General features: G+C 45.2%; 1 protein-coding gene across 1 annotated transcript in view; it reads left to right on the top strand.

The window, feature by feature from the left end:
- LOC130277569 (parapinopsin-like) overlaps nt 1-17609 on the top strand; it is a 46872-nt gene extending 29263 nt beyond the window's left edge. The window contains exons 3-4 of the mRNA XM_056528272.1: nt 13952-14194; nt 17463-17609. Of these exons, the coding sequence (XP_056384247.1) occupies nt 13952-14194; nt 17463-17600 (381 nt within the window). The 3' untranslated portion in view covers nt 17601-17609. The remainder of the gene's footprint in view (nt 1-13951; nt 14195-17462) is intronic.
- The last annotated feature ends 818 nt before the right edge of the window (nt 17610-18427 follow it).

The following is an 18427-nucleotide window of genomic DNA, read 5'->3' as shown; positions in this document are numbered from 1 at the left end:
CTGCTGCTATTACCAGGCCCAGCCGTCCAACTCAGATCCCCTTTGCCTACTTCCCTTCAGAAGAGTGGGACTCAGACCCCTTTGGACTCTTCACTCCAAATGTGAAGGAGATCGTCGTCCGAGAAGACTACCCTGACACTTCTACAGCAGTTATCCAGTTTTCTGCAGCAGTTATCCAGTTTAAAGACACAACGCCCTCAAAGACAACGCTCCCAAAGACGGCGCACTCAAAGTCGGCGCACTCAAAGACAGTGCACCCAATTCATCCACAGTGCACCGACATGCCCAGGCCTACCTCATCGGAGGTGTGGCCCCCAACATGGGTACCCACGAAAGTGCCATGTTGTGCACCCACATATCACTTTACACCCACATATGGGGTATTTCCATACTCAGGAGAAATTGCGTTACAAATTTTGGGGGTCTTGTGAAAATTAAAAGTATGGGGCAACACCAGCATGTTAGTGTAAAAAATTTAATTTTTTTACAATAACATGCTGGTGTAGACCCCAACTTTACCTTTTCATAAGGGGTAAAAGGAGAAAAAATGAGAAACACAATTTCTCCCGAGTACGGAGATACCCCATATGGGGCCCTAAACTGTTGCCTTCAAATACGACAGGGCTCCAAAGCGAGAGAGTGCCATGCGCATATGAGGCCTAATTGGGGATTTGCATCCACCACAAAAATACCCTACAGCAGTGTTTCCCAAACAGGGTGTCTCCAGCTGTTGCAAAACTCCCAGCATGCCTTAACAGTCAGTGGCTGTCCGGCAATACTGGGAGTTGTTGTTTTTCAACAGCTGGAGGCTCCATTTTGGAAACAGTGCAGTATGAGACTTTTTTTTTTTATTGGGGGGGGGTGGACTGTGTAGGGGTATGTGTGTATGTAGTGTTTTACTTTTTATTTTGTGTAGTGTAGTGTTTTTAGTGTACATTCACACGGGTGGGGGTTTGCAGTGAGTTTCTCACTGGGAGTTTGAGCTGTGGCGGAAAATTTGCCGCATCTCAAGCTTGCAGCAGAAAACTCGCTGTAAACCCCCGCCCGTGTGAATGTACCCTGTAAATTCACATGGGGGGGGCAAACCTTCAGCTGTTACAAAACTACAAATCCCAGCATGCACTGACAGACCAGACATGCTGGGAGTTGTAGTTATGCAACAGGTGGGGGCACATTGGTTTGCGAAACACTGAGAGTTTGTTACTTAACTCAGTGTTTCACAACCAGTGTGCCTCCAGCTGTGGCAAAACTAGAACTCCCAGCATGTACAGTCTCTCAGTGCATGAAACTTTGAAACTCTCTGCTTGTGAAGAAAAGGACATGTCAATTATATATTGGTTCACATATACAATATGTCTACTTTATGTTGGCATCATAAAGTTGACATGTTTTAACTTTTTGAAGACATAAGAGGGCTTCAAAGTATTTCAGCAATTTTACAAATTTTCACGAAAAATTCTAAATCTGAATATTTCAGGGACCAGTTAAGTTTGAGATGGATTTGAGGGGCCTTTCTGTAAGAAATCCCCCATAAATTACCCCATTATAGCAACTGCACTCCACAAAGTATTCAAAATGACATTCAGAAAGTTATTTAACCTGTTTCACAGGAATGGCAGCAAGTGAGAAAAATCTAAATCTAAATTTTTTACACTAACATGTTTTTGTAGCCCCATTTTTTTTTTTTCATTTTTACAAGGGGTAAAAGGAGAAAAAGCCTCCCATTTGTAACCCAATTTCTCCCGAATATGGAAATACCTCATATGTGGATGTAAAGTGCTCACAACATGACTCAAGAGGGAAAGAGCAACTGTGGGATTTTGGAGAATGAATTTTGCTTTCATGATTTTTAGGGGGGCACGTTGCATTTGGAAAGCCCCCATGGTGCCAGAACAGTGGGGGGGGGAAAACACATGGCACGTAACAAGGGGTAAAGTGAGCCTTAACACCTTACACCTTAAGTGTGCCTCCAGCTGTTGCAAAACTACCACTCCCAGCATGAACTGATCCAACTACAACTCCCAGCATGCCGAGACAGCTGTTTTGCAACATCTGGAGGGCTACAGTTTGAGACCACTGCACAGTGATCTCCAAACTGTAGCCCTCCAGCTGTTGCAAAACTACAAATCCCAGCATGCCCAAACAGCTGTCTGGCCATGCTGGGAGTTGTAGTTTTGCAACATCTGGAGGGCTACAGTTTAGAGACCACTGTATAGTGGTCTCAAACTGTAGCCCTCCAGAAGTTGTTAGGCAACTCACCGGCTTCCGTAGGATCCAGGGAGCCGAATTCTCTTCTGCCGTCACCGCTGCCGATCGCCGCCCGCTGCCGCTGTCGATGGGAAAGTGGACTTTGGCGCTGATCCTCGTCGGTTTCCCCATTCTGCCCCGCCTATTGTGGGTGGGCAGAACGGGGAAACCGAAAGTTAACCCCCCGCCCCCGATCTGCTATTGGTCGTCGCTTCTGGATCGTGGGTGTCTTAGACAACCCTGATCCCCCTTATTTTCCGGGTCACCGGGTCACCATAGACCCGTATGACCCGGAATCGGCAGAAAATCACCGGTGTGAATTCATCGGCGATTTGCGGCGATCGCCGACCGGGCATTTGCACAGGGTGCCTGCTAATAGATATCAGCAGTCACCCCGTTCCGGTCCCCGCCCGGCTGTTCATAAAATCTGTCAGACACCTGTGGGGTGTAAATGCTCACAGCACCCCTTGTTACATTCCGTGAGGGGTGTACTTTACAAAATGGGTTGACATGTCGGGGGGGTCCACTGTTCTGGCAGCACGGTGGCTTTGTAATCGTATATGGCCTTCAATCCAAGCCAAATTCTCTCTAAAAGCCCAATGGCGCTCCTTCTCTTCTGAGCACTGTTGTGCACCCGCAGAGTACTTTACATCCACCTACAGTATGGGGTATTCCCGTACTAAAAAGAAATGGGGTTACAAATTTGGCGGGTGGGCTTTTTTACTATTACCCCTTGTGAAAATGAAAAATTTGAGGTAACGCCAACATTTTAGTGAAAAAAATAAAATTTTTCATTTTCATGTCCAACTTTAACGAAAATTTGTCAAACACCTGTTGGGTGTAAATGCTCACTGCACCCCTTGTCATGTTCCTTGAGGGGAGCATTTTCCAAAATGGGGCACATGTGTGTGCTTTCTTTTTTTTGCGTTTATGTAAGAACCGCTGTAACTAATAGCCACCCCTGTGCAAATCACCAATTTAGGCCTCAAATGTACATGGTCCGCTCTCACTCCTGAGCCCTGTTGTGCGCCCGCAGAGCACTTTACGTCCACATATGGGGTATTTCTGTACTCAGGAGAAATTTTGTTACAAATTTTGGCGGTCTTTTTTTGTTCCTTTTACCTTTTGTGAAAATCAAAAGTATGGGACAACACCAGCATATTAGTGTAAAAAAAAATATTTTTTACACTAACATGCTGGTGTAGACCCCAACTTTTCCATTTCATAAGGGGTAAAAAGAGAAAAAGCCCTCCAAAATTTGGTAACGCAATTTCTCCCGAGTACAGAAATACCCCATATGTGGCACAAAACTGTTGCCTTGAAATACCACAGGGCTCCGGAGTGAGAGACCACCATGTGCATTTGAGGCCTAAATGAGGGATTTGCATAGGGGCAGACCTAGATACAAGCATTACAATTGCCTCTGCCACCACAAATACCTTACGCAGGGGCATACCTAGAGCCTTTGGCACCTGGGGCGGACCCTTTGTTTGGCACCCCCCCCCTTCCCCCCCCCCCCACACACACACACACACACTCCCCCCTTAATTACACCCCCTCCATTCCTTCCCCCCAGGGGCGGACTGACAACACTCGGGGCCCCTGGACCAAAAAAAAAAGGCAAGGGCCCTTGCTAGGCTCTGCAGCTCGTCAATCTTCTGCCACGCTCCTATTTCACCCAAATCCCACACACAATAAATTAAAATTTATATATGTAAGAAACACTTTAACGTAGGTAAATTTCCATGACCAACAATACTGGTATACAAGGAGTAAATATATACCACCACACAATAATTGGATAATACCGCCATACTGTACTGAATAAAACCACTATACACAGACCAGTATACTATACAGGATCTGTATACAATATAAGTGATTATATACAGGACCATATGGCGGTAGATATCAGCTGTACACAGGATGTGTATACCATATAAGTGATTACAGTTACATTTTGGGACTCACAATTACGTCTTTTCTGATCAGCGGCGTCCTCTTTCCTTTTCTTCTCCGTCCGGATAAGACCGCCATGTGGATCTCTTAACATCTGCAGGAAAAACATGTCAGACTCATTTTTCAGTGCCCTCCCCTCCTCTACACAATCTTCCGATCTATAGACCCACAAACTGTAATAATGCCCTCCTTGGTGTCCTGCACAGTAAAAGGGCAGGTAGGTAGGTAGCCAGGTAACCCCCTCTTTCCCATAGGTATATTCAGAGTTACATCCCCCCCTCTTTCCCATAGGTATATGCAGAGCTACGCTACACCCCCCCTCTTTCCCATAGGTATATGCAGAGTTGCACCCCCCTCTTTCCCATAGGTATATGCAGAGCTACACCCCCCTCTTTCCCATAGGTATATGCAGAGTTACACTCCCCCCCTCTTTCCCATAGGTATAGGCAGAGTTACACCCTCCCTCTTCCCCATAGGTATGTGCAGAGCTACCCCCCCCCCTCTTCCCCATAGGTACATGCAGAGCTACACCCCCCCTTCCCCATAGGTATATGCAGAGCTAAACCCCCCTCTTCCCCATAGGTATATGCCGAGCTAAACCCCCCTCTCCCTCCCTTTCCCATAGGTATATGCAGAGCACCCCCCCTCTCTCCCCCCCTTCCCTATAGGTACAGTATATGCAGAGCACCCCCCCTCTCCCCCCCTTCCCTATAGGTACAGTATATGCAGAGCACCCCCCCTCTCCTATAGGTACAGTATATGCAGAGCACCCCCCCTCCCCCCCTTCCCTATAGGTACAGTATATGCAGAGCACCCCCCCCCTCTCCCTCCCCCCTTCCCTATAGGTACAGTATATGCAGAGCACCCCCCCCCTCTCCCCTCCTTCCCTATAGGTACAGTATATGCAGAGCCCCCCCCTCTCTCCCTCCCCCTTCCCTATAAGTATATGCAGAGCACCCCCCCCCCTATAGGTATAGGCAGGGTTAAAAAAAAAAAAAAAGGATGCTCACCTGATATCCCACGCAGTGATCTCCTCAGCTGCAGGGCCGTGTCTTCTCCCCTCTACAGTACAGGCGCCGATGAGTGACATCATCAGCGCCTGTACTGCGTGCTGCGTGGGGGCGGAGGTCACGTCTCCTCTGTGTAAGCTGCAGATGCGGCTTACACAGAGGGGACGCCTTCTCCTGTATGTGCATGTATCGCGCATACAGGAGAATGTACCGCTGTCTGCTGGGGATCTGGGACCTCAGCGGCGGCGGCGACGGGTCAGTCCACCCCTGGCAGCCCCCTTGGGCTTTCCTGGGCATTCCACCACATTGAGACTCTGAGATGTAATTTTTTTTTGTCAGCGCTCAGACATATCCATATGGTATTGAATCTGTGGATCAAGACAGGCAGGGTGAGAAATCACTGGGGACTGCCTTAATGAGCAGGGAAATAACTAAAGTCTGGTGTGTCTGGGGCATATTTTGGACCTGGGCCCAGCTGTGACAGTATACAGTCATACAGTCTTCTCTGATCAGAGTCGTTCAATTTTATTTTATTTCTTTATCCAGTGTGAGTAATCTTTAAGACTTGTAATGGTCAGGACTCTATAGTCTGCACACTGACTCCCTCTGTGTCCCCAAGTTGTAGTTAGGCCCCTATATAGTAGTTAGGCCACTCTGTGCCTCCATATAATATTTAGGCCCACCACTGTGACCACCTATAGTAAAAAGAAGGCCTCCTCTGTGCTGCCATACAGAAGTTGGCCCTCCTTTGTGCCTCCACATGCTATTGAGTCCTTTTGTGCCCCCATATATCAGTTAAGCATTTAGTTTTTATTTCGTTTTTGACATGATCCGCTATATGTTTTAAAAAAAATTCTAATAAAGTTGGACTTTTTATAAGAGCTGGATGCCATTTTTTCTGTTTTTTCTGGACTATTTACATTGAGACATGGCTGAGTCACCTACCGTGCTTCCATCCCAAGAAGCAAGTGTTTTGTTGGTGCATATTCCAAAGATTCCTCTGAAGTGGTGAGCTTACCCAACCTTTCTTAGACTTCCTATGTTCTATTGTTACAGTAGATATGACATGTATTTTAAACATTATAATGATGATACCCATTCTGTTTGTTTTTTTATTCTTTCAGGTTATAAACCCTAATCATGCCATGATTAAGGGTGTATAACCTGAAACGTGTTGGCGTCTTTGTGCTCTGCCATTTTTACTGCACTAAGAAAGAATAAAAAAGTTGATGATTCACTGCACACCGGGTTGCTGGGTGTTTCTTCTTGTACTGGATGCTGAATACTGGCAGGAACGCTGCCCACTGATCCATACACAGGTGTGTGAGAGGAGAGTGAGGTTCATTTCTCATTGCATTTTTCTTGTTGTTATTACAATTTCTTACTGCAACATGCAGCAATGGAACAAGACATTTGGGTGCCCAATTTATATGCAAACTGTGACCCTGCAAATCAATTGAGCAAAAATGGCAGTGCCACTAGGACAATACCAAGCCACTTTGGCTCCTGTCAACCCTGCTCAGCTTTTTTCAGATGACACATGGTCATTCTTGGACCCACAGTAGACACTTATCCACAAGATAGGCGATAAGAGTCTTTTCACAAGAGGTCTGATCACTGGGAGCCCCAGAATTTTGAAAATGAGACTCCCAATGGAGTGGCAGTTAGCAGACTTTACCTCTTCTCCACTCATTGTCTATCGGAATGATGAAGATCGATAAGCACTGTATTCTACTATCTTCAACTCTCCCATAGTAAATGCAGCAGCGGTCAAGTCTATGTATTGCCACTCTAGTCAGAGTCCCATTTTCAAGAGAGCAGGGTTGGTCGGATTTCCAGCGATCAGACACTTGTCCCCTATCATGTGCATAGTGTCTAGGGCGGTTTCAATGACTGTGTCTATACTGGACTGACTATGAAATATATTGAAATATTTTTAAAAAATTTTTTATATATATCTTAGGCTATAATAATATTAAGCATCCATATTTCCTCCTACCTGCACTGGGCCCTAGACTGGTGCCAACCCTGTCTTCCCCTTGACCCGACCCTGTTAACAATAGATCTTTATAAACAGGATTACCATCTTATACCTTTCACTGTGCGCTACATAGAGAGATGTAAAATCACATCCGTCTAAGATTTTCTGCAGCTGTGAAACACATTAAAGTTTGGGAAAGTTCTGTTTTCTGTAATTTTGGCTGTAATTACTGCTATGGGTGCAATGCAAACAAAATAAAGATGAAGGAGCGACTACTGCTCATTATTTTCAGCAACATGGTTACGTTAATAAATGACTTTAAATTGCAAATGCGCCATTTTAATCACCATCCCTATGTTTTTATATTGCAATGATTCTGAATCTCATAGCTGAACATTTATCCCATTTTCCCATAAAAGGAACATTAATCCATGTCCCCTTCAGAAATGTAAATGAATGGTCGCTCTTTTAATATGAGTCTGTGTTATGGAAGCATTTAGCTGGCGCCAGGGGTACACTATCAGGGTTACATTTGTTAAAATGGTTTAAATGTTCCCCGAGGTATAAAAATAACTCTGAACTAAAAATTCTTCTAATCTAATCCAATCATCCGGCTTTACTAGAGGAAACTGTATGTGAACTAATGACAGCGGAGGGGAGGTAATTACTCTAAGACCATTAATTGTAGCTGGAACTAAAATATGTAAATGTTCAATGGTGTGGAAAGTAATACATTCAATATAGATTTATTTATAAAAAAAAAAAAAAATAAACACTGTAGTTTAATTTTCCACTCAGTTTTTTTCAATATCTGTTGCAGCCGGATATGTTCTATATTTCAGATATCAAGGATAATTTATAGTTTCTCCTTAAATTGTAATCCTAAAATATGGGAAATTTTACTTTTGGTCCACTTATTGGCATCTGGAATGACTTTCTTTTGATATTATAAAGAGAGATTCTACATGTGACATTGTTACGCCTAGCGCTCCGGGTCCCCGCTCCTCCCCGGAGCGCTCACAGCGTCTTTCTCCCTGCAGCGCCCCGGTCAGTCCCGCTGACCGGGAGCGCTGCACTGTCATGGCCGTCGGGGATGCGATTCGCACAGCGGGACGCGCCCGCTCGCGAATCGCATCCCAGGTCACTTACCCGTCCCGGTCCCCTGCTGTCTTGTGCTGGCGCGCGCGGCTCCGCTCTCTAGGGCGCGCGCGCGCCAGCTCTCTGAGACTTAAAGGGCCAGTGCACCAATGATTGGTGCCTGGCCCAATTAGCTTAATTGGCTTCCATCTGCTCCCTGGCTATATCTGATCTCCTCCCTTGCACTCCCTTGCCGGATCTTGTTGCCTTGTGCCAGTGAAAGCGTTTAGTGTGTCCAAAGCCTGTGTACCTGAACTTCTGCTATCCATCCTGACTACGAACCTTGCCGCCTGCCCCCGACCTTCTGCTACGTCTGACCTTGCCTCTGCCTAGTCCTTCTGTCCCACGCCTTCTCAGCAGTCAGCGAGGTTGAGCCGTTGCTAGTGGATACGACCTGGTTGCTACTGCCGCAGCAAGACCATCCCGCTTTGCGGCGGGCTCTGGTGAAAACCAGTAGCCTCTTAGAACCGGTCCACTAGCACGGTCCACGCCAATCCCTCGCTGACACAGCGGATCCACAACCCGTAGCCGAATCGTGACAGTAGATCCGGCCATGGATCCCGCTGAGGTGCCGCTGCCAAGTCTCGCTGACCTTACCACGGTGGTCGCTCAGCAATCGCAGCAAATTGCCCAACAAGGACAGCAGCTGTCGCAGTTGACCGCCACATTACAGCAACTTCTGCCTCTGCTACAGCAGCAACCATCTCCTCCGCCAGCTCCTGCACCTCCTCCGCAGCGAGTGGCCGCTCCTAGCCTCCGCTTGTCCCTGCCGGACAAATTTGATGGGGACTCTAAACTCTGCCGTGGATTTTTGTCTCAGTGTTCCCTGCATATGGAGATGTTGTCGGACTTGTTTCCTACAGAACGGTCTAAGGTGGCGTTCGTAGTAAGCCTTCTTTCAGGAAAGGCCTTGTCCTGGGCCACACCGCTCTGGGACCGCAATGATCCTGCCACAGCCACAGTCCAGGCCTTCTTCGCTGAATTCCGGAGTGTCTTTGAGGAGCCAGCCCGAGCTTCTTCTGCCGAGACTGCCCTGTTGAACCTGGTCCAGGGTAATTCTTCAGTGGGCGAGTACGCCATCCAATTTCGTACTCTTGCTTCCGAGTTTTCATGGAATAACGAGGCTCTCTGCGCAACCTTTAAAAAAGGCCTATCCAGTCGCATCAAGGATGTGCTGGCCGCACGAGAGATTCCTGCCAACCTCCAAGAACTCATCCATTTGGCTACCCGCATTGACATGCGTTTTTCTGAGCGACACCAAGAGCTCCGCCAGGAAAAAGACTTAGATCTCTGGGCACCTCTCCCACAGCATCCTTTGCAGTCTACGCCTGGGCCTCCCGCCGAGGAGGCCATGCAAGTGGATCGGTCTCGCCTGACCCAGGAAGAGAGGAATCGCCGTAGGGAAGAAAATCTCTGTCTGTACTGTGCCAGTACCGAGCACTTCTTGGTGGATTGCCCTATCCGTCCTCCACGTCTGGGAAATGCACGCACGCACCCAGCTCACGTGGGTGTGGCGTCTCTTGGTTCTAAGTCTGCTTCTCCACGTCTCACGGTGCCCGTGCGGATTTCTCCTTCAGCCAACTCCTCCCTCTCGGCCCTGGCCTGCTTGGACTCTGGTGCCTCCCGGAATTTTATTTTGGAGTCTTTTGTGAATAAATTCCGCATCCCGGTGACCCGTCTCGTCAAGCCGCTCTACATTTCCGCGGTTAATGGAGCCAGACTGGATTGCACTGTGCGTTACCGCACAGAACCCCTCCTGATGTGTATCGGACCCCATCGCGAAGTGATTGAGCTCTTCGTCCTACCCAACTGTACCTCTGAGGTCCTCCTCGGTCTGCCATGGCTCCGGCTTCATTCCCCCACCCTTGATTGGACCACCGGGGAGATCAAGAACTGGGACTCTGCCTGCCATAGGAAGAGCCTCTCCCCCCCTCCCAGTCCCGTCAGGCAAGCCTCTGTGCCTCCTCATGGCTCCCGTCCTTGTGTCACCCTGCCCCGTGCCAAGCTTCACCCTCTGCCCTCCCTCCCCATTCCAACTCCTGCTGTACTGCCTGCCGTTGAGGAAACCCTCCATTCTTTCCTGGTGTCCTCATCCCAGGGGAGGCAGTTACCGGACAAAAAAAAGGGGAGACCTAAGGGGGGGGTACTGTTACGCCTAGCGCTCCGGGTCCCCGCTCCTCCCCGGAGCGCTCATGGCGTCTTTCTCCCTGCAGCGCCCCGGTCAGTCCCGCTGACCGGGAGCGCTGCACTGTCATGGCCGTCGGGGATGCGATTCGCACAGCGGGACGCGCCCGCTCGCGAATCGCATCCCAGGTCACTTACCCGTCCCGGTCCCCTGCTGTCTTGTGCTGGCGCGCGCGGCTCCGCTCTCTAGGGCGCGCGCGCGCCAGCTCTCTGAGACTTAAAGGGCCAGTGCACCAATGATTGGTGCCTGGCCCAATTAGCTTAATTGGCTTCCATCTGCTCCCTGGCTATATCTGATCTCCTCCCTTGCGCTCCCTTGCCGGATCTTGTTGCCTTGTGCCAGTGAAAGTGTTTAGTGTGTCCAAAGCCTGTGTACCTGAACTTCTGCTATCCATCCTGACTACGAACCTTGCCGCCTGCCCCGACCTTCTGCTACGTCTGACCTTGCCTCTGCCTAGTCCTTCTGTCCCACGCCTTCTCAGCAGTCAGCGAGGTTGAGCCGTTGCTAGTGGATACGACCTGGTTGCTACTGCCGCAGCAAGACCATCCCGCTTTGCGGCGGGCTCTGGTGAAAACCAGTAGCCTCTTAGAACCGGTCCACTAGCACGGTCCACGCCAATCCCTCGCTGACACAGCGGATCCACAACCCGTAGACGAATCGTGACAGACATCTTGTGAAAAAGAACATGATACCACATGGTGGCCATGTCACAATCGGCTCTCAGATAATGTGTTGACCTCTCTCTTTTGCACAGCAAGAGGAAATATTTGCAACTTATGTGTAAATTGTGGTGACTTTAATTTTTGACAATGGGCAGATTAATGGGGCCTGGAGGTGTGGTGCCAGTATATCTGAAACAGCCACACTTGCTCCCAAGCCAGGGTATCAAGGGTGTGCCAAGACTGGATGAGCCATGAACAGACATCTGACCGAAGCAGGATAGGGGATAACATGTATGATCGCAGGGGTCCCGCCACTAGGGGTCCCGTCATTCTGTGCCCGACACTGCCACCCAGATGGGGACGAGACGTCACGGCCATGGCCCCTAGTAACGTCACACCATGCCCCTCCATTCACATCTATGGGAGGGGCATGATGGCCATCACTAGGGAGCGTGGCCATGACGTTGCGTTCCCGTCTCAGAGGCAGCACCCCATACAGAATGCCGGGGGCTGCACTGAGATTGCGGGGGTCCCACACGGTGGGACCCCTGTGATCATACATCTTATCCCCCTCCTTTGGATAGGGGATAAGATGTATAAAGCCGGAATACCCCTTTAATCTTAGTGAGAAAATACCACAGTGGACCAACTGACCCAGCAGGACAACAATGGGCCAGTTAGACAAATTTCTGATATAACCATGCAGTGTACCTTGCGTTGACTGTGGTTCAATAGCTGAAGATCAACAAAGGTGCCCCTGCTGACCCTACATTATCGCAAACAATACCTACATAGGCCAAGAAAAGACATCAATGAACCTTGAACACATAGATCATCTGCAGTGAAGAGTCCAATTTCCTCCTGAACCATACAGATTGCAAAGTCCACATGTGGCCTAAACAGCATGAAGTGTATCCTATGAGTGTACAGTTAGTGTCTAACAGACTAATGGTGGCAGTGTCATGATCTGGGGAGTATTTTCCTGGCATGCTCTATAACATTTAGTCATCATAACACAAACCTTGAATGGGGGACTTTATATTACTACCCAGTTCTTCATCTTACAGTATATCCCACCACTAAAAATGTCCATGAATGGTCCATTGAACTCAAATGTTACTTTTCAGATAAGACTATAAATGGTGCAACAATTGACAACAAATGGCTCAAACTGACCATACAAGTTGGTAATCATTGTTTAAAGGGAACCTGGCAGCAGTTTAGTCTTCATATAGAGGAAGAGGAGAGGAGTTAAAGAGTACCTGTTATCAAACCATATTTTCTAAACTAACTCAGATTATATTCCCTAACTATGCTTAACACCCCTCCTGCTCATAAAAAAAATTTCCTAGTTCTAAAAAGCTGTGTATCATACCTTTCCCCTTGCTCACATTGTGTGAGCTCCCGGCAGGAGAAAGTGGGTGTTTCCCAGCAGGTGCGGCGTCACTGAAGCCTGTGAGAGCTGTGCCTCCGTATGCCCCACACTCACTTCCTGAGTTTGGACTTCTGCAAGTCCGGGTGGATGCCAAACTAACTGTTTGACTTGTGGCAGGGAACAGAACAGAGCCAATCACATTAAAAACATATAAAGGTTGAGAATTTGAACAGCAAGTAAATAGCAAAGTGCCTTATAATTACATAAGGAACAATATATTCAAAGTTTAGTTTGGCGACAAGTACTCTTTACTACATACCTAAATTTCCAGCTATGCAGGTTGCATAACGAAAAAATATCTTGTAGCACTGCTATCCCCAGTTCCCAGGAGGCTGATCAGACATGTCCATGACCCCTCCTTACAACTCTGTGACAGTTCTAGTGGTCTCCTGATGTCACTTCCAGGTATCATGGACTAAACCCAAGGTATCATGGACTATGTGGTCTTTATCTGCTGACAGAAAACTGTGCAGATACAGCAGATAAAGACCACATAGTCCATCTAGTCTGTCATTATATTATATGTGGGGCAGAAAAAGGAAGCACTTAGTAGACAGAGCTCTGACTTATTTTAGAGGGGTTGAATTACTGGAAGCTTTTGGTACATTTTAACTCTTCTCCCAGTCCACTCCATGGAACTTTCAGCAGTCTGTAAACTGCGTTTAAGACAACATTTTGCTTGAAAGTCTCCAAAATAGAGTTGAGTGAACTTACAGTAAATTGGTTCGTAGCGAACCTCGGGGTGCAGCCGTTGATTAGTCTGCATATATAAGTTCAGCTTTCTGGTTGCCTGGAAAAGTCCAGGATGACAGTCTTAGATCTCCTAGGACTGTATCCACCTTTTCCAGGCAACTGGAGCACTTGGAAAGCTGAACTAATGTATGCAGACTAAAGTAATCAATGGCTGCGCCACAAGGTTCGCTACGAACCAATGTATTGTATGTTTGCTCAACTCTACTCCAGAACCTTAGGTTTTAGGCACCTAAATGATCTGTGAGTATCTTCATACTGGAGCCCTTGAGAACTGGAATGAATAAAAGCATTTAGTTTTCTGGATTCACTAATGGAATGCACTTGAATGGGCCTGAGCTGTAATGTTAGACACAACCCATAGACAAGCAAGGTGCTTTTTCTAGAAAAGGAAATAATGCTGGTCTTTCTGATCCTGGACAACGCTATTAAAAAGGTTCATGGGTAAAATCTCTTGTCAGAGTCCATTTAGGTAAAATATTTAGGATCATCGCTGGTGGCACACCCTGCAGCACAGGAAATGTCAAAGTTGTTTGTAATTTAAATCTCATTATCAGTAAAATAATTTTTTGCATTTACTTTTAGGTGGCCAAAGTAGGGGTAGCAGAAGGAGGAACAACCAGCAAAGCTGAAGCCCAAGTCTCCCGTATGGTCCTAGTGATGATTATGGCATTTCTTGTCTGCTGGCTCCCATATGCAGCCTTTGCTATGATGGTTGTGGCAAATCCTGGCATGTACATTGACCCAGTAATAGCCACTGTACCAATGTACCTGACCAAAACCAGCACTGTATATAATCCAATTATATACATATTTATGAATAAGCAGGTAAGAATCCTCAACAAGATCAGTTCATTCATTCATTGCCAAGGGTTCAGTTCAAAGGCAGGGTGAATAGAATGCACAACTTTGCCCAATTCTCTGTCTGTTTAGTGTATAGAAAGATTCCACTGCACCACATAAGGATCCATTGTTGTATTATATTAAATTCTATATTGGATTTGGTGTAGCTTAATAGTATGCAAAAACTGGTGTAAAATAGTGTTGAGCGCAAATATTCAAAATGCTAATTTTAACCACGAATATCGGAGATTTCACGAATATATAGAATATAGCGCTATGTATTCGTAATGACAAATAGTCGTTTTTTTTTTTCTTCATAGTACACATCATAATGATGTGTACTGTGTAAAATAAAAAAAGAGTGATCATCCCTCCCTGCTTCCAGCTTGTGGTCCAAAGAAGGCTCCAATATTATTTACTGTTTGAGTCAGTGTGGAGGGCGAATATTTCGTATATGCAAATATGCAAATATTTGTGAATAATGGCACTTCCAGATGACACTGATCCCTCCCTTCTTTTAGGTGAAAGATATAATCGCGCATGCGCACTATGCGAATTGCGAAAAAAAAGGGAAGGAACATTGCGAATATGTGAACATAGGATGAATATTCGTCCATATATTCGCGAAATATTACAAATTCGAATATGGCCCCTGCTGCTCATCATTAGTGTAAAATAGAAAATGCAGTGTTCTCCACAGCAAACAAACGTTTAAGCTGTCAGTAAAGTTTTGCACATAATGATAAGAAATCCATCTATTCAGTGAATTATTAATGTTACCTAGCTTTCAACATTCAAATCTATATTAATGACATTTGTTCATCAAATGTGTTCATACCCCTCCTAGTAAGTTTGGGAGGATCAGGGTGCAGGTAAGGTTCAGGCCTTATGCATGGTGAGTTAGGCTTCTTTCACACTACAAAATTACTTCGTTTCAAAGATCCGTTGGAAGTTCCGTCTGAAAATCAGCTGTAAAACGGCAGTTACAAAATCCTATATGGCCTTTAGAAAATCCCATTATAGTCTAGGGGATTTTTCTAATAGCCGTTTTAACCCATTATTGCCCGTTATTAATAACAGACGTTATTTTGTGACGGGCGATAGTAACGGGAGAATTAGTACATGCACCATTTCTCCCGTTACTATCTTCCGTCACAAAATAACGTCCGTTAATAATGGGCAACAACGGGTTAAGCGGCTATTAGAAAAATCCCATAGACTATAATGGGATTTTCTAACGGCCGTATAGGATTTTGTAACTGTCGTTTTACAGCCGATTTTCAGACGGAACTTCCAACGGATTTTTAAAACGGAGTAATTTTGTAGTGTGAAAGGGGCCTTACAAAACTTATCACCTATTCAGGATATAAGTGTTTCATTTTGGGGGTCCTGTGGATAGAGGATAAGTTTAGTAGCTCTGAATATTCTTTTTGGTTTTTCAGAAGAACTGTCAGCTCTACTTAAAGGGGTACTCCAGTGGAAAACTTTTTTTTTTTTTTTTTTAAATGAACTGGTGCCAGAAAGTTAAACATATTTGTAAATTATACAAAAAAAGAAAGTTGCAACAGCACTCTTGGTCAAAAAATGGAGGCTCTCAGCGCACTTTTTGATCAAAATGTGTCCCCCCATCCACCACGCGGAGGTGGCCTCATATCGGATGGGACCCTAACATGATAACTCACCTCTGCTGTGCATATAGCCTCTGACTGTGTGACATGTTGGATCAGCCATTGGCTAAACCACCTCCAGTCTGAGAGGGGTGGGGTGCACGGCTAAAGAGGGTGCCACACCCCCCAATTTACAAAGTAAAAACAAAAGGAAAAATAGCCAGCACAACAACCTAATACACAGGTGCCCGCTGCTGTGGCAAATACAAAATGTACAAAAAAAGAAAGTTGCAACAGCATTCTTGGTCAAAAAATGGAGGCTCTTAGCGCACTTTTTGATCAAAATGTGTCCCCCCATCCACCACATGGAGGTGGCCTCATATCAGATGGGACCCTAACATGATAACTCACTTATTTGTACATTACTTCTATTACTTCTATTAAAAAAAATCTCAATCCTTTCTGTACTTTTTAGCAGCTGTATGCTACAGAGGAAAATCTTAATTTTTTTAATTTCTTTTTTGTGTTGTCCACAGTGCTCTCTGCTGACACCTGATGCACGTATCAGGAACTGTCCAGAGCAGGAGAAAATCCCCATAGCAAACCTATGCTGCTCTGGACACTTCCTGACATGGACAGAGGTGTCAGCAGAGAGCACTATGGACAACACAAAACTGAAATTCAAAAAGTAAAGAATTTCCTCTGTAGCATACAGCTGCTAAAAAGTAAAAAGGATTAAACATTTTTAATAGAAGTAATTTACAAATCTGTTTAACTTTCTAGCGCCAGTTCATTTAAAAAAAAAGGTTTTCCACTGGAGTACCCCTTTAAATGTCTGTCTTAATAAAAACTTGCATTACCCATAGAATAACAACAACATTTTGTCATTTTGTATAGATTAATTTTTTTTTAATTCTTTTTCAAGTTAAACAACAAATTATACCATAAAACATTTTTTTTTCTTCAAGTTAAAGGGGTACTCCGGTGGAAAACTTTTTTTTTTTTTATCGACTGGTGGCAGAAAGTTTAACAGATTTGTAAATTGCTTCTATTAAAAAATCTTAATCCTTCAAGTATTTATTAGCTGCTGAATACTACAGAGGAAATTATTTTCTTTTTGGAACACAGAGCTCTCTGCTGACATCATGAGCACAGTGCTCTCTGCTGACACCTCTTTCCATTTTTAAGAATTGTCCAGAGTAGGAAAAAATCCTCATAGCAAATATATGCTACTCTGGACAGTTCCTAAAATGGACAGAGATGTCATCAGAGAGCACTGTGCTCATGATGTCAGCAAAAAGCAATGTGTTCCAAAAAGAAAATAATTTCCTCTGTAGTATTCAGCAGCTAATAAGTAATGGAAGGATTAAGATTTTTTAATAGAAGTAATTTACAAATCTGCTTAACTTTCTGGCACCAGTTGATAAAAAAAAAAAAAGTTTTCCACCGGAGTACCCCTTTAAACAACAAATTATACAAAAAAACATCCATTATGCAGCGTTTTATAGATGAAAGGGGTACTCCGCCCCTAGAAATCTTATCAAGAATTATGCAAGAATTTACTACACATTCAGGAGAACTAAAACTCTGTGTGGACATGATGCATCCTATCCATTCTAACTGCTTTTTATCAATTGTCCTTGCAGTTCCAGGAATGTGTGATACCTTTTCTATGCTGTGGTAGGAATCCATGGGCCATCGAACCATCTGTGTCTTCGGAGGAGACAGTATCTAGTAGAACAAGCAGCTCCACTTCAAGAAAAGGCCAAGTGTCTCCGGCTTGAACTTTTGTACATACTGTAGATAGTTGTAGAAATCAATGTACAATAACTTTTGTGCTATGGTCTTATGTACATGTTATATAATGAACATCCCATAAAGGGGTAATTCTACCCAGAATGAAATATACTTAAAGGGGTACTCCACTGGCCCAGCATCCGGAACAAAATGCTGCGTGCGAGCTGAACAAATGTTCTGGACGCTGGGACAGTGGAGTACCCCTTTAACTTAGTGTAGGGGAGGGCAGCAGTGATGCCAAATATAGCCGACCCTCCATTTCCATAAATCTTTTATATGGTGTTGTGCAATAAAGGCAATTAAAACAAATGTTTTTACTAGCTCTACATTAGATATGGTCATCACCTTTGGAATAAAACAGAATTATTTGTGAATATTGTTAACTAGACTAAGACAAGGATTAATTCCAATACTTATATTCACTGGGTTATCATATTTGTAAATAACTCCATTTACCCAAAAATTCCTCCTTAAGGCTAAGTTTCTAATTGGTGTGTTTGTGGCCCAAAAAAAAAAAAAAAAAAGGTAGAAAGCAACGCCAGAAAAAACGCCACAGCATTTTTCTGTGTTTGGCGCTATTTTATTGCATTTTTTTTGGCTTTTTTTGCCTTTGAGTGGAAATTGCATTTTGGCCCTTTTGAAATTTTTTCGAACTTTGTTGGGTATTAGAGATGAGCGAACTTACAGTAAATTCGATTCGTCACGAACTTCTCGGCTCGGCAGTTGATGACTTTTCCTGCATCAATTAGTTCAGCTTTCAGGTGCTCCGGTGGGCTGGAAAAGGTGGATACAGTCCTAGGAAAGAGTCTCCTAG

Source organism: Hyla sarda, chromosome 6 (genome assembly GCF_029499605.1).
Source record: "Hyla sarda isolate aHylSar1 chromosome 6, aHylSar1.hap1, whole genome shotgun sequence".
Classification (NCBI taxonomy): domain Eukaryota; kingdom Metazoa; phylum Chordata; class Amphibia; order Anura; family Hylidae; genus Hyla; species Hyla sarda.
The sequence above is the reverse complement of the archived record's forward strand: the minus strand, read 5'-3'. Positions and strand labels throughout refer to the sequence as shown.